Consider the following 16,472-nt stretch of genomic DNA (forward strand, 5'->3'; position numbering starts at 1 on the left):
GGTTCCCTTAGCCTCCGAGCCACCACCAGCCCCATTAATCTCTATCAGAGGCATTCTTTTTTTTTTTTTTTTTTCTTTTTCTTTTTTTCGGAGCTGGGGACCGAACCCAGGGCCTTGTGCTTACTAGGCAAGCGCTCTACCACTGAGCTAAATCCCCAACCCCTATCAGAGGCACTCTTATTCCTTTCTCTTCCAGTAATAATTAGAAAAGTGGTTCTGTAGGCTTATAAGAGTTGTAGGTAATTTTGACAGTTTGACTTAGAGCTCTCCATTTGTCTGAGATGGGGGCAGGCATCTGTGTGAGGGAGAGACAGAAACCTGAGGGCAAGGCTACTTTCCAGAACTGGTACCATGCCTTAAAGTAGGCGCAGCCCGTCACATTTAGTTCCAGGGTAAGTTATGCACAAACAGCAGACAGTGGGATCACAAGGAAGATAGGAGCGCCCACCTGCCCTTTGGTTTTTTGAGATAGGGTTTCCCCTGTGTAATCCTGGTTGCACTGGAATTTTATCTCTCTGTAGACCAGGCTGGCCTCAAACTCCGTGTTGTGCCTGCCTTTGCCTCCTGAGTGCTGGGATTAAACGTGTGCACTGACATCATCTGCCTAGCAGAGTTTCTGTTAATTAGTAGTTTTTACAAAGCAGCAGAAAGTTTTCTCTTTTATAAAGCTTCCAGACTCAAAGCAAGTATTCAGGTGTCTAACTTTTGCTGGGACCTGTTTTCCTTGCTTCTCGTTCAGCTGTGTCTTCTCTCGTGTTTTGCAGCTATTCACTGCTCCATGCGTCAAGGAAAACATTTAGCAACGTCAAAGTCAGCATTTCCAAGCAGTGGACCCCAGATGCTTTTAACACATCGATTGACCTGCCTGCAGAGGTATGCAGAGTACCTGATGGAGCTAAGGAGGGCTCCCTCTGTCTGCCCATAAGCGCTTCCTTAGTTCCTTTTTCCATCGTCTTCTCAGACTCTGTGTCCTAGGGTCTGAGGTCCAGACTGCCGTCATTTCAGAACCTTCAGATTCAGCCCGTGCACCCTACTTCTCACTGTTGTGAAATCACAGGGTTCTGGTTCGCCCTCACTGAGTTTAACAAATGCCATGCGTGTTTCTCCCCTTGATTTATTTTATTATTTTCTTAAAGATTTATTTTATTTATGATGTATACAGCATTCTGGCACTCAGAAGAGGGCACCAGATCTCATTATAGATGGTTATGGGTCACCATGTGAGTGCTGGGAATTGAACTTGGGACCTCTGGAAGAGCAGCCAGTGCTCTTAACCTCTGTCACCTCTCCACTCCAGCCCCCTTAGTTTATTTTTTATTTTTAGTTGTTACTTAATCTTTTACCTTTTCCTTTTCTTCACTCCATCTCTTTTCCTCTTCTTCCTTCTCTTCCTCCTTTTTTTGGAGACAGGGTCTTACTGTGAAGTCTTGGCTAGCCTGGAACTTGCTTTGTACACCAGGCTGGCTTGAAACCCACAGAGATCTGCCTGTTTTTGCCGCCTGAGTGCTTGGTTAAAGGTGTGAGTCATTATGCCCAGACACTTACTTCTTTCTTTCTTTTTTTGTTTTACTTTTCCCTCCCTCCCTCTCTCCGTCGCTCCTTTCCTTTCTTGACAGGATCTCTGTACACTCTGGCTGCTCTGGGCTTGCCCCCAGGCTGGCCCTGAACTCACGGAGATCTGCCTCTGCCTCCTGAGATCTGGAATTAGCGGCGAGTGCCACCCAGCTTGGCTAATGCTTTCTTTTTAAAAATTAACTCTCCTTTAAAACATTTTTGGGGCGTGTGTGTGTGTGTGTGTGTGTGTGTGTGTGTGTGTGTGTGTGTGTGTGTGTGCGTGTGCGCGCGTGTGTGCGTGTGCCCACACATGCATGCAGGTGCCCACAGAGGCCAAGAGAACATTAGACTTTCTGGAATTGGAGGGTATAAGTTGCCCCATGTGGGTACTGGGAAGTGAATATCAGTCATCTGAAAGAACAGCAAGCACTCATAACTGATGAGCATCTTTCTAGCTCCTCTTTGCCCATTTTCTGCCTAAATTTTGCTTTTCTCTTTGGGATGAAATAATCATCATCATCTTCCTCTTTCTCCTCCTCTCCTCCTCCTTTTTAAAAAAAGAGTTTTATTTATTTGCATATTCAGAGTGTTTGTTCAGGAGTTCGTTTTTTGCCTCCCACCTTGTGGGTCCTGGATTTTTTTTTTTTTTTTTTTTTTTTTGTTTTTTTTTTTCGGAGCTGGGGACCGAACCCAGGGCCTTGCCCTTCCTAAGTAAGCACTCTCCCCCTGAGCTAAATCCCCAACCCTCTGGATATTTTTTTAAGTGCCTTCTTGCTGGCCCCTCGTTTCTGCCAAACATCTTTGTCTCCTTCAGCTATAGGTTGGCGATGTTTGAGCTCTCAGTGTGGGATTCGGGTACAGTCTGCCTAGAACCCAGAAAACTAGATTTGGGTTTTGCGTTTCTGGGTTTGCAGTCCCCAAGACCACCCGGGGTTTGATAGGTAGTGGTCACAGCACTCACATGTGTGATTTATTACAGGGAAAGGGCAGGAAGTGAAATTAGCAAACGGAAACCAGGCACACATTTGCAGGTTCCCTCCCAGGGTGGGTTTCTACTTTAGGGCAAGCGGCTGTGACAGCATATGTGAATTGCTGTCTATTCAGGAAGCCCATTGGAGACTCATACCCAGGGATTTTATTTGGGGCTGGCCACACAGACACAATATTAAAATTCCTGGGTCTCAGGAAATCAGGGTTCAGGATTGCTGGGTACAGAGAGTGCTCTCAGTCCTCAGGAGAGTGCCCTCCTGCTGAGGGGCCAGCCTGGTCAGCAGGCTTTGCTAAGGAGGGCTATCTTTGGCCTGTGGGTTGACTATTTTTGGTGGTAATTATTCCCATTATTAGCCCTTATTATTAGGAATAATATTGATCCTTGCTTGCTCACTGGTTAATCAATCAGTCCTGGTGCTCCAGGATTTCATCTGTCCCAGGCATGTGCTTCACAAGTGTGCTAGGCTGGGCTTTACCCCAGCTCCTGAGGTTTTCATTTAGTTTGTCTATAATCAGAGCTGCTGATTTTCAGTTTGGATTGGTTGTCCCTAAGAAATCAGATTCTGGCCTACCAGAACTCACTCTGTAGATCAGGCTGGCCTTGAGCTTACAGACATCAGCCTGCCTCTCCCAAGTGCTGGGATTAAAGGCACGTGCCACCACTGCCTTGCCAAGCCCCATCCTGTGGATCCTGTGCTCTGAACCACAGCAGAAATTGGGAAATTAGTTTAGATCTAGCTTTTCTCCTTCTCTGACTCATATCACCAGCCCCAGGATTTTACTTCCTGTTAAAGATGCCGTGTTTTAGGTCTGGAAAGGTGCCCAGCAGTTAAGAGCACTTGTCCTTGCAGAGGTCAGTTCCTATCACCTATGTCAGAAGCTTACAATTTCTGTTTCGGGGGTCCAGTGCCTCTGGCCTCTACAGTACCTACACTTCCACACACACATGTGCAAACCCCCCCCCCAAAGGAGGGTAGAAACAAAAATAAATCTTAAAATTTTAAAATTGTTTCGTGTGTATTAGTGAGGACATGTGCATGCCACGGCAAGTATGTAGATAGCCAGAGGGCAACTTCCAGGGTCCACTTTCTCCTTCCACCGTGGGTCTGAGGGATTGAACTCAAGTGGCCTGGACTATACCTGCTGGCCTATACCTTGCAGACTCTAAAAATAAATGTTAGAAAAATAATACTTCTGACAGTAAAATTTCTCTTTAATATCCTAAAGTAGGTGAGTAGGTGCTCTAACCACTGCTGTAACCCACAAGCAGACGTGTGGTCCCTACACTCAGCTGCATTCATTTGTGGTCAGGTCTTCCTGCAACACCAGCTCCAGTGTCTGCTCTGGGAAGCTCACTTTATTCTATTTTTATTATTAATTTTTTATTAAAAAAATATGTGTATGAGTGTTTTGCTCCTGTATGTATGCACCACGTGTGTGCCTGCTTCCTACGGAGGCCAGAAGAGGGCATCAGGCTTCTGGTCGTGAGTCACACGGTGGATGCTGGGATCCGAAGCTGGGCCTTTTGAAAGCAGCCAGTGTTTTAATCGCTGAGCCATCTCTCCAGCTCGGGGGTTACTTTAAGGCATATGAAACATGGCTTTCCTAGATGGAGGGCACGGTCTCTCATCTACAGGGTATCTAATTCAGTCAGAATTGATTTCTTCCCGATGCCTGCATTTGCACACACGCCTAGTGTCCTCGCGGACGACTAGGCCACCAGCAGCTCCCCATTACCAGCAGCTCAGCATTTTACTTAAGAGAGACTCTGTGCTAAGGAGCATCCCAAACGCCCTAGGGGGCAGCAGGCCCTCGTAGAGCTGGCTTTTCACACAGGAAGCCTGGTCTGGGATCACCCCTTTCCTCGTGTGCCTGCGTTTCCTTACCAGAGGTCCCTGCCGCGCCCTTCACCACTGGGGTTAGGCAGTCATGGTGGCTGCAGGTGGATGAACAATATGAGGTACTGAGGCCGCAGCGGAGTGACGTGTCCTGTGTTTCTGCAGATCTGGAGCAGCAACCGTCTCTTTCCCAGCACGGAGGACGCCACTCTTTTTCTCGGAACACTAGATACTGTTTTTTTGTTCTCCTATGCGGTGGTAAGTGTTAATATTATGACGTTGACTTTTGTTTTTTAAATAATGGCTTAATTTTTATGTATTAGAATTATATTAGTTTATGTATAATTTTAATGTATAATTTATAAATTCATATATAAATTATATTTTGTTTTTAAAATAACTATTATATAAAATATTCCTAATTTAAATTTCTTTAAATATTTACTTAGTTTATGTATATGAGTACATCGCAGCTGTCTTCATACCAGAAGAGGGCATCGGATCCCATTATAGAGAGCTGTGAGCTGGGAATTGAGCTCAGGACCTCTGGAAGAGCAGTCAGTGCTCTTAACCTCTGGGCCATCTCTCCAGCCCTTAATTTAAAATTTTAAATCAAAGATTTTTATTATATAAATTTAATATATTAAAATTATATATTTTATATATAGTTTATATATAATTATATAAATTTTTAAAAGCTACTAAATTATATATATAATTTATATATAATTATATTAATTTTTAAGTAACTACATTTTTTTAAATTAATTTATCTATTTTTATGTATGTGAGTACACTGTTGCTCTCTTCAGACACACCAGAAGAGGGCATCAGATCTCATCACAGAGCCATTGTGAGCCACCATGTGGTTGCTGGGAATTGAACTCAGGACACCTGGAAGAGCAGTCAGTGCTCTTAACCACTGAGCCATCTCTCTAGACCCCAATTATTATTATTATTATTATTATTATTATTATTATTATTATTATTATTATTATATTACCATCATCATCATCATCATCATCATTATTTTAAATATTGTGGTGGTGAGAATCAAACCTGGGGCTTATACCTGGACACATGTTCTACTACTACTGATTTCCCTTCTCCCTCATAAGATCCTTTGGAAAATTTAATTTCTTTTTGCAGTAAGGTCTGTGTAGCCCTGGCTGCCCTAGAGCTTGCTTTGTATATAGCTCAGTCTTGCCTCAAACTCAGCAGAGACTTTCCTGCTTATGCCTCCTAAGTCCTGGGATTAAAGGCACGCTCCACCATGCCAGGTAGATTTTTATTTTATGTATATGGGCGGTTTGCCTGCATGTATGTCTGTGCACCGCTTGTGTGCCCGGTGTCTGTATCAGATCCCTGGGACCTGGCCTGCAGATAGTTGTGAGTTCTGAGCATCAGACCCTGAAAGAGCAGCCATTGCTCCTAACTGCCGAGCCATCTCTCCAGCTCCAAGTTGGTTGTTTCTCTGGATCTGCCTTTCTTAGATGACTCTCAGGCATTCTGCTTTCGGGAGCAACACGTAACCAGCTGATTTCATCATCCGAAAGAGCTTTTCATTGTCCCCTTGGTCACAAATGGCACAAGGCCTCTCGTGGCGTTTGTAGATCACTGAGCCTACTTTAATGCTTGTGTGCTGTGCTTGCAGTGAGGAGGGACAAGCACTTGTGATATCTGTCATCTAAGGGTTCTGTGTCATCAAGACAGTCAGTGTATTGGAAATAGCTTGAAGTCAGGACAGTTACTCATTTTACACGCTTGTGGCAGAAATGTAAGGTGTGTTGCCCTCGGGGTCTGGACTGATCTCAGTATTTAGTTCCTGCTTGGCACTGGGAAGACAGGCAGAAGACAGGCCACTTAGGCCTCTCATTGGTCACGCCTCTTCCAGCCTTCCCATCCGTCCTCTACTTAGAGATGCCCTGAAAGCCAAGGGGCACAGACAGCTAGAGAGCTGTCCTGCACCTTACAAGTCACCAGCAGACTGCGCACGTGGCAACACTCCTTAGCTCCAAGGGCAGGCGGTTCATAGTGCAGGAAGGCTGAGGACTGCTTAGCCCAGCTCATCTTGAAAACGGGGTGTACTGGAGGCTTGGCTTTGGCTTCCCTGCAGCATGTACGGTGCACTGTTATTTGCTGAAGCACTGACGTTCCTGAACAAAGGTGGACATGGGAATAAGGGCTGATTTCTTTTTTCAGTCACCTCTCTGGTTTGCCTCATGTGTCATGTGTGCTCCCAGCTTCGACCGACTGTGACTGTTTGTAGAGCCACCAAATGAAATGCTTTTATTTTAGGGCCTCTTCATCAGTGGCATCATAGGGGACCGGCTGAATCTGCGATGGGTTCTGTCCTTTGGCATGTGCTCTTCTGCATTTGTGGTAAGCTGGAAGATTTTATAATTATTGTAGTTATTACTGGGCTGGCCAGATGGCTTAGTTAAAGAAGCTGAGCTCAGCTGATGACCTGAGTTCAGTCCTCTGATCCCACCGTGGGTGTGGAGACACTGGGCTTGAAAGTTGCCCCTTGACCTTCACGAGTGTACCCTGCATGTGTCCCCACCCACTCACACTTGCATATCACAAACATAAACACACTAACAATAAATACAATTTAAAAATAAACAGTTACTACTATTTCGACCAGATGCTCTAGAGTTTAGGTAGCCCTTCTCTACCTCCATCTGGAGTGGAGGAGAGAGGCCGTCTTCATGCCATCCCCCTGTGTGTCTTTGGCTTCGGTGGATCTTTTTTATATTTTTTTATTTTTTTGGTTTTTGTTTTTTGAGACAGGGTCTCTCTGTGTAGCCCTGGCTGTCCGGGAACTCACTCTGTAGAACATGTTGGCTTTGAACTCAGAGATCCTCCTGCCTCTGCCCCCGTCTCCTGAGCACTGGGATTAAAGGTGTGCTCTACCACTGCCCAGCTTCAGGTGGATCTTGTTGTCCTTCCTTGATTCCCGTAGTCTGAATAAACAGCGTAGTGCTGTCTGCATTTGGTCTCAGGCTGCCTGCCAATCATATTTGCTTGTCTCTCTTTGCTGAAGACAAAATATTTTCTGATACCTTCCCCGGACACTGCTTCCTACCCAGTGCTTTTATTCTCCTTCTTGTCTCAAATGGCCCTCGTGCCATGGCCAGGTGACACCCCTGCACCTCTCTGAGTCAGTGAGAGTCCTGACTTCCTCCCCTGCTTGGGCAGGCACATTCCTGACCTCTTGGGTACTCTTGCTGTCTTCTCCCTCACCTGTGCTTCTGCTTCAGTCTGGCTTTCCAGAGTAACACGACAGACCCTGGGACAGCCTGGGACAGCCTGGGACAGCCTGGGCTTGCCTCTTCTTCCTCCTGTTTTCTGACCCAGTTCTGCAGTGTCTCACCTTCCTCATTACAAAGGGATGTGCAGATCCCTCCTCCCACTGCTGCAGTGTGCACGTGGGTGCGTGCGTGGGTGCGTGCGTGGGTGCGTGCGTGGGTGCGTGTGTCTGCCTGCCTGCCACCATTTGGAATGGCGCCTCACAAGGTAGGTGCTGTGCAAGGCGGGATCCATATCAGAGCCATTGTCATTTACTGCCAGTTAGCAAGGGGTTCTTACTGATTGAATCAACTCCGAGATTATAGTTTTTCAATGTCTGACATTTACATTACAGGGAAAAATTTTTTTCTTAGAGTTTTAGAAATCAAAGCAGTTTATCATAAGCAGATGGCCTGTACTTACTTATATTCATGCTTTTTCAGTATTTAAACAGTGCATCCATAAACCCTTAAGCATGTAGTGTTGCTTCCCCAGACAAGCAAAGCTGAGGGACTACCTCTCCCCCTTCTCCCAGCTGCTGGCAACCACTGCCCACTTTTCTGTTCTTGTAGTTGTGCTTATTCCAGAATTTACAACTGAGATCTGACAGTATTTTACTCACCCATACCAAGACCTCTCAAAATAGGGTTCGACTGTGAATCAAAAGTCCCTTTGAGCAAAGTGTCTGGAAAAAAATAGGCCCATGGTAGAAACTGTTGAATAATTCAGCAGATGACAGCTAGGATGCACTCATGGGAGTGAACTTAGTAGTTGCCATAACAACAGCTGTGCTCGCCTGGGACTGCCCTGATGCCCAGTGCCTTGCTCTGTCCTGACTGAACATGGGCATGTGGGTTTGTGTGGCGCTGCAGCCCTCTTGAGATTGCCATTCACACAGGGGATGAGGGAGCAGATGGAAGAAGACAGAAAATGAGGAATCTGCTTCTAGAGTAGAGGATGCAAGTGTGTGCGTGTGCGTGTGTGCATGTGCGTGTGTGTGTGCACATAATTATGTGCCCGCACGAGTATGTGCCCGCATGTGTGCACATACAGAGGCCAATGCGGGGGGCAGAGTGGGTCCTGATCTATCTATCTACCCCTTTCCAACCCCATCCTCTTGAGGCAGGGTCTCCCCCTGAACCTGGCGCTACCTGGCATCTCTCAAGCCTCAGCAATCTTTCTTTTTGCATCCCACACAGCTCTGGGGTGACAAGGGTACACATGACCACGCTCAGGTTTTTACATGGCTGCAGGAATTTGCACTTGGTCTCATACTTACCTATTGAGCCTTCTCCCTATCCCATGAGTGTACTTTCTGTGTATCCTGGAAAGCAGGGTGTATTGAAACTGTCTGTGTGGATGTCACATGTCCCTTTTCTCTTTCCTTCTCTCGAAGGTGTTTGTCTTTGGTACTCTTACGGAATGGCTGCACTTCTACAACAAGTGGTTCTACTGTGGCCTGTGGATTGTGAACGGCCTGCTGCAGTCCACTGGCTGGCCCTGTGTGGTTGCTGTGATGGGCAACTGGTTTGGGAAAGCTGGGTATGCTGTTTCCTTCTTCTGACTGCCACTGATGTCGGGCCATTGCGTCTGGGTCACATTTTGTTTACTTGGTGCTTCAGAGCGTGTCTCATCATCTCTCTGAGCAGTTTCAGGATACAAGGCCCAAGGCAGAGTGTCTTGTGGACTTCAGTGATGGTCTATAGACACCCAGAGAGTCATATTCCTAAGGCTGTGTGTCCCCGTTCATCCTCCTTGAGCTCTTCTCCTTTAGGTTACAGTTCCCACTCATGTGCCATCCTTTATGGGCGTTCTCTTGAGTGTAGTCCTCTTTGTCACATCTTGGGACTCTGTGGTTCCCTTATCATACATTAACATAAGGAAACTTAGCCCGAAAGTTATTCATGAAAGTTGGGGGGATAGCCCCAGGGTTGAGCACTTGTGTCACATGTAGAAGATACTGCCAGTACACAGGAAATAAGTTCCCATGTTCCTAAGGACATGCCTAAGGTCACAAGCAAGGGCCGTAATTCAGGTGCTGCACACTTTGGAGCTTAGATTGAGCATTGCCCTACCCCTCAGCCTTCAGGTTAGATTATATTGGATTTGCCATGTGTGGTGTGGGCTGCAAGATAAAGGAAGGTGCCTACCTGCTGGTGGCTCTTAAGCCAGCCTGGAAGAAGGCATGCTGGGTCTGAGTCGTAGGACAGAGTTGAGGGAACTAGACTTGCTCTGCAGCGTGTCACTGTTTTGGAAGCAGTGTTGACTTGGAGTCTAGTCATTTACTGGGTCAGTGTGTCTATGTTGTCAGGGGCATGCTTATCTCCACCTGGCTTCTTCGCACATTTACTCTTATACATGGGAAGCAGAGGATGCACAGACGTTCCCCTTCCGCTGTGGCGTTCACCGTGCACTGGCGGATGCTTCGCAGCCTCCATCCTGCCCAGTTTCATAACTGGAGCTCCTTGATCACAAACAGTCTGTAGTGCTGTGACCGTTGCCTGTCAGCTGCCCTGCAGAAGGATGAGTGACATTCCAGAGCGCTCTGATTATATCGCAGCAGGCCGGTGCCCTCTGCTTCCTTCTGCCCACGTATTAGTACGGTTGCATGGTAAAGGCACTTCCTTTTTATGTTTGTTTTTTAATAGTGGAATTAGAGGTTACACAGGGCTTCAGACATACTAGGCAAGTGCTCTACCACAAAGTTTTATCCCCCAGCCCTTTAAATTTTTTCCCTTTTCTTTTGAGACAGCATCTCGCTATGTTGCCCTGACTAGTGTAGACCAAGCAGGCTTCACACTCAAAGAGATCTACCTGTTCTGCCTCCCAAGTGTGTGCTCCCAACCCAGCTTAAATTTCCGGTCTCTCTATGTAGCCCTGGCTGTCCTAGAACGTGTAGAACAGGTGGCCTCAAACTCACAGAGATCCGCTTGCCTCTGCCTCCTGAGTGCTAGGACTACAGACATGCAGCACCAGGCCGGGCAAGAAAGCTCTGTGTTACTGATGGAAGGAAGCTGGCTTGGTTTGCAGTGGCCTGGGCTGTGTGATGAACACTAATGCTCATGTTGTAGCCCACCTTGGAGGTTTTTCAAGAATGTAGGGCTAGAATGAAAAGGATGATAAAACTGAGTGAGAGTTCTTGTGGACCTTGGCATTATGGAAGTGTCCATTGTGGGCATGGAAGAGCCTCTGAGGGACTTTGCTTCTCCAGGGTACACTGCCAGCAAAGATTAGTCCATGATAATCGGAGGAAGCCTTTGGGGTAGAGTCTTACCGTGGAGCTCAGACTGGTCTTGAACTTGGGATCCTTCTGCTGGGGCTCTGAAGTGCCAGCCGACTGATGCTAAAGAAACAGCTGTCCTTAGAGAAGTCAGGACAGTACTGCTTCAGACTCTGACTGCTTGGGAAGCTGACCACAAAGTAATCGCAAAGTCCCCTGAGACTGAGTGCTGAAAATCACAGATTTCACAGGCCAGATTCTTCTTCTCAGTGGGCAGCTAGGTCCTGGCTTCCTGATTTGCCTCCTCCATGACCCCTTGATGGGTTTTAGTAATTTTATATATTGGAGCTTTTCATCTTTTGTTTTTGTTGAGATGGGGGTCTTGCAATGTAGTGTGGGTGCCTTGAACTCGCTCTAATCCTGCCCTAGTCTTTTAAGTGCGGGGCTTGGAGGTATAAGCCACCATACCTGGCTTCTTTTCACTTCTTTTTCTTTGACCTGCCCTACAAGGAACTCAGGCCTTCACTACTATAGTGCGGGGGCTGTACCTCTGAGCTCAGTGTCCAGGCTCTAAATGAAAGTGTAATAGCACTACATCTCAGGAATCTGGTTTTACCATTCTGATGTATTTTTCAAAAATTTAAATAGAATGTTGTTGTTTTTTTTGTTTTATTTATTTATTTATTTATTTATTTATTTATTTATTTATTTATTTATTGGTTCTTTTTTTCGGAGCTGGGGACCGAACCCAGGGCCTTGCGCTTCCTAGGCAAGCGCTCTACCACTGAGCTAAATCCCCAACCCCTATTTATTTTTTTGTAATGCACATCTTTGCTGTTTCAGCCATTGTTTTTCATTTTGCCCTGGGTGTAGAATCCCTCTGACACAGTGTCTTTGGTTCTCCATTGTTCTCCTTAGCCGAGGAGTTGTCTTTGGTCTCTGGAGTGCCTGTGCTTCAGTGGGCAATATTTTGGGAGCATGCCTGGCTTCATCGGTTCTCCAGTATGGCTATGAGGTGGGTATTTCTTTCACAGCTTATGTGTGTACACTCGTTCTTGCTAGTTAACCAAGAACTCCTCACCCTCTCCCCTCTCCCTCCCAAGTGCTAAGATTACAGGAGTGCACCACCAGGCCTGGCAAGAAAACTTTGTGTTTTGGGAGCCGTGGTGTGTAATGTTACTGATAGAAGGAAGCTAGCCTGGTTTTGAGGGGCTTGGGCTGTGTGATGATCACCAGTACTTGAGTACTTGATTGATAGCCCAGCATGCAAGAAAGGAAAGGATGTAGAACCGTGGGTACTGAGCAAGGCTGGGTGTGGGGGCAGCCCAGCTGCCAACATCCTTTGTGGGTGTGGAAGAGCCTCTGAAGGGACCTTCAGTCTCCAGGTACACTGTCAACTAGAGTCCATGCCAACGGGAGGAAGCCTTTGGGGTGGGGCTTGATCAGTCTGATGTGCATTTGGCAGCGTCTGAATGGGGTGGGGTAGTGGATTCCCGGCTGGCTCAAGTTTAAGTAAGCCTGTGCTTGTAGAAAGAGGGGTAAAGACAGGTCGTTTCCTTCCTGACCCTTGAGCCTTTTGGGAGTATCTCATGAGATGCTGCCAATTGCTTGGAATGTTTAACTGCTTTGTATTCCTGAGGCATCAAATGGCCAAGGAAGCTGTAGGCATCTATCCCAAATATCCCTGGGAGTTGGAGTGGTGCTAGAAGTGCAGCTCTCCTAGGAAACAGTCCCTAGAACTAACAGAACGAGAAGCTGGGTCTACCTGGTGCATCGTAGTCTGAGTGTCTGGAGAGCTGAGCCGCCTTTGTTCTGCCTTCCAATATTTCTTTGCATGAACAAAGAAAGGGAAGCATGCAAATTATCCAGAATTCTTGGTATATTTTGAATTTAGCTATTTTTTTTGAACCAGTAAATAATTTTTTTTTATGGAAAAATAAGTAAGGAAGGAAGGGACAGAAAGTCTCTCCTGAGTATTTACTAGCTTGGTAAGACTCAGGTTGGTAACCTGTCGTTTCCTCGAGGCTGTGAGGCAATGACACGGCAGTGATTGGCAATGTCTCAAGTTATAGCTGCTCTCACCAAGCTGTTTCACCTCCAGGAAGCATCGGCACCGGTGAACGTGCTCACACACGCACAAACAAATGCTATTACAGTCACCTCAGCACAGTTTGTAATAGCCAAAGATTGGTGTTAAATGTCAGCTGATGGGGAAGTATTAAACTCTGCTGTACCTGTTGGAAGATGCCATGTAACTGACGTAGACTCAAGCTCGGAACTGAAAATGATTAAGACACAGGGAAGACCTCACAGACAGCAAGCAGGCCACGCAGTGTGCCTTGAGAGCCATTGGGAGAACGGAGAAATGAAAGGGGCCGTTTTAGCCTGTATGGTTCCTAACCGTGGTCCATGGAGAACATAAAATACAGCAGTGTTTACATGTTTGGGCTGGGGAGGGGTTGGGGAAAAGGATTTACTCCACTTTGAATGCATATTTTCTTAAGTAGGATGCCCATTCAGAAACCTAAATAATTAAGTCAGTTGCTCTTTCAGAGAGTAGATGTGGTCCAGGCCTGTCTTCTATCACAATCACCTTTTTTGTTCCAGGCCGTTTCACACCTGTCACACCTGGATTGTACTAATTGGTGCAAGTGTGAATTTCACTCACGCCTGTGCTGCTCCTCAGGCTGGCTTCTGGAGTAATGCTTTAATTTTGTCATTCACTTGTTTAAAAATTCTGCCTCGGGGTTGGGGACTTAGCTCAGTGGTAGAGCGCTCGCCTAGCAAGCACAAGGCCCTGGGTTCGGTCCCCAGCTCTGAAAAAAAAAAAGAAAAAAAGAAAAAAAAATTCTGCCTCGTTGTCCATATCAACACTATCAACATGTCTTCCCTATTGATAAGCTGGCAGTACAGCCTGGCCATCGAGTCTTCCCTCCTGACCTCTGCCATTTTCCGTGGCAGTTTTCTTCCCTGTAGTTCTGGGCCAAAGCCTCACCTAAGACTTGCTTGTAGAGAATGTCCCATCTCATCCCTAGCCTGTAGTACCTGTGCCTTGGAAGATGAATTTTCCACTGTTCCCTTCACACCAACTTGCTGGGTCAGCATCCATTAGCTGGTGCTTCCTTCTGAATCCTACATGTTTCTTTCTTTCTTTTCTTTTTTTTTTTTTTTAAAGATTTATTTATTTATTTTGTATGTGAGTACACTGTAGCTGTCTTCAGACACACCAGAAGAGGGCATCGGATCTCTTTACAGATGGTTGTGAACCACCGTGTGGTTGCTGGGATTTGAACTTAGGATCTCTGGAAGAGCAGTCAGTGCTCTTAACCACTGCGCCACCTCTCCAGCTCCAATCTTGAATGTTTCTTACTAGGTTCTTCTTGTCTGTTTACCTGCGTGTTACCTTTTAACACTGTTTTGAGTTTGTTTGATCCCCTTGATTTAATGTCTTCAAAGGCAGATGCTTTTTGTAGGAGTGTGAATAATGAAAAGAATGAGATTTGAGGAACTAATCCTGATTTTCTTTTTTTTTTTTCTATTTTTCGGAGATGGGGACCGAACCCAGGACCTTGCATTTGCTAGGCAAGCGCTCTACCACTGAGCTAAATCCCCAACCCCTAATCCTGATTTTCTAATCCTAATAGTAGCCACTTAGTATCCAGGTGACCCTTGTGGTCCTCTGAGTCTAACCATGTCCTCAATGGGAAAATGCAATGGGAAGTCACATGTAGGTCACTTGGAACAGTGCCCAGCCTGGAGCTCAGGGCACTGAAGTCCTCCCTGTCTTTCCTGTCCCCACCCTCCCTCATTGTCTGTAATGAACATAGCTGTGATGACCTCTATAAGAGCCACCTCTCTCCTTTCCTCTAGTACGCCTTTCTCGTGACCGCGTCTGTGCAATTTGCTGGTGGGATCGTCATCTTCTTTGGACTTCTAGTGTCACCAGAAGAAATTGGTGAGGAAAAGCCATCTCTTCCATTCAAAATATCTTACTGTTAGGAGCCAAGGAAAGTCCAAGGACAGGAAATGACATTTTCTAAGGAAAGCTGCACACTCCTCTTGGGGAATTAAAGGAGCAGTTTTGCCCTGTCCCCTGTCCCCTGTCCCCTGTCCCCTGTCCCCTGTCCCCTGTCACAGCCACATCTTATACCACTGCAGGGAGTTGAGGGGAGTGCAGCTCACCTTCTCTTGAGTACAGGAAGAACTGAACACTTGTCCATGGTTTGCGTTAGTGAGATGCTGGCTAAGAATGGATTCTTTTCCTCTATAAGAAAGGATTGCGTTTGATACTTTCTTATGGTTAAATGCGGGGTGTACAAGCAAAGCCTCAGGAACAGAGAAGTGCGTAGCTCTTCCTGAGTGAAGGCTCGGTGGAGTCAGTTGGATGTAGTTGTCCTTAGTTGGGTCTTCTACAAAATGAAAATAAGAAGAGTATGAACCTTGTAGGTGGTGAAGTGTGCAGAGCCTAGGAAGGCTGGGCACGCAGGCCTGTACTCTGTAAACAGTTGCTGTTAACACCTCCTAGGTCTCCCGAGTATCGAGGCAGAGGAGGGCTCGGAGGAAGATTCACAGAGGCCACTCATTAATGGTGCTGAAAATGAAGATGACTATGAGCCCAATTATTCAATCCAGGAGGACAGAGCTGTCATCCAGGTGAAGGCAATAAGCTTTCACCAGGCTTGCTGCCTTCCTGGAGTCATACCGGTAAGGATGCTTGTCTCCTCCCACAGCTGGCCAGGCCCCAGGCCTTCAGTGGTGCTCTGCTGGGTGGGAGGGAGCATGCTGCCTTCAGTTTATGGACAGTCTGAGAGGGTTGTGTAGCATCTGTCGGCTTCCCTGGTAGCCGTGATAAGTGGAGACTTTCAGCCTTGGGAGAACTGAAAAGTCTTCACTTAAGCCTGTCACACCTAGAAGCTTCAGACAACCTGGGTCAGGTGGGCAAGGCCAGCTGTGACTGTGGACCTGCTGATCCTGACCCATCGTGCAACCACCAAGGCAAAACTAACAAGTTTCTAAATATGTGTCTTGAATCTGTCGGATTCTCCTGGACCAAGACGGGGCTTGAACAGTTCATTATCTGCCTTATTTGTGAGTTCTGATCATTCCAGGGAGTAGGGAGTTGCCTAAGACAGAATATACAAGTGTTTCTTGGTAATGGGTCCCAGCATTTCCACAGCCTTTGCAGTCAGGATAAACTCTGTCTGAGCCGAACCCCTCCTGCTGCAGTCTGTCTGTCCAGATGTTTTAGGTGCCTAGCACTGGAGTGGAGGTTAAGAGGCCTAGGTTGTGTTTGCCGCTTGCCCAGTAACTTTCTGTGAGACCTGGGTAAGTCACCCAACCCATCCTTGTGTCTCAGTGCCCTGGATGAGATGACACCCAGCTTACCTAGCTCATCGTGTAGTCGTCAAAGCATCTGTTTGGTCACCTTGTTTTCCTGATACAAGTCTGTAGGCCATGCTATTCTGTCCCTCCCAGCTCTCTTCTGCCCTCTGCCTCTCTGCTGGGAAACAACCCTTCCAACAGGTAGTCAAGCGTAACACTCTCTAATCCTTGAATCCAAAGACAGCGACTGGCACAGG

The 16,472-nt window shown here is 46.7% G+C and overlaps 1 protein-coding gene across 5 annotated transcripts in view; it reads left to right on the forward strand.

Moving 5' to 3' along the window:
* Positions 1 to 16,472, forward strand: part of Slc37a3 (solute carrier family 37 member 3) — a 40,051-nt gene that overhangs the window by 10,544 nt on the left and 13,035 nt on the right. For 4 of the 5 annotated variants that reach the window (XM_032906707.1, XM_032906710.1, XM_032906708.1 and 1 more), the window contains exons 3-9: positions 765 to 873; positions 4,548 to 4,640; positions 6,681 to 6,764; positions 9,070 to 9,215; positions 11,812 to 11,908; positions 14,764 to 14,848; positions 15,419 to 15,597. In XM_032906707.1, the coding sequence (XP_032762598.1) occupies positions 765 to 873; positions 4,548 to 4,640; positions 6,681 to 6,764; positions 9,070 to 9,215; positions 11,812 to 11,908; positions 14,764 to 14,848; positions 15,419 to 15,597 (793 nt within the window). The remainder of the gene's footprint in view (positions 1 to 764; positions 874 to 4,547; positions 4,641 to 6,680; positions 6,765 to 9,069; positions 9,216 to 11,811; positions 11,909 to 14,763; positions 14,849 to 15,418; positions 15,598 to 16,472) is intronic. The other variant, XM_032906711.1, reaches the window with a different exon arrangement.

The sequence above is a fragment of the Rattus rattus genome, chromosome 6 (genome assembly GCF_011064425.1).
Source record: "Rattus rattus isolate New Zealand chromosome 6, Rrattus_CSIRO_v1, whole genome shotgun sequence".
In the NCBI taxonomy this organism is placed as follows: Eukaryota; Metazoa; Chordata; class Mammalia; order Rodentia; family Muridae; genus Rattus; species Rattus rattus.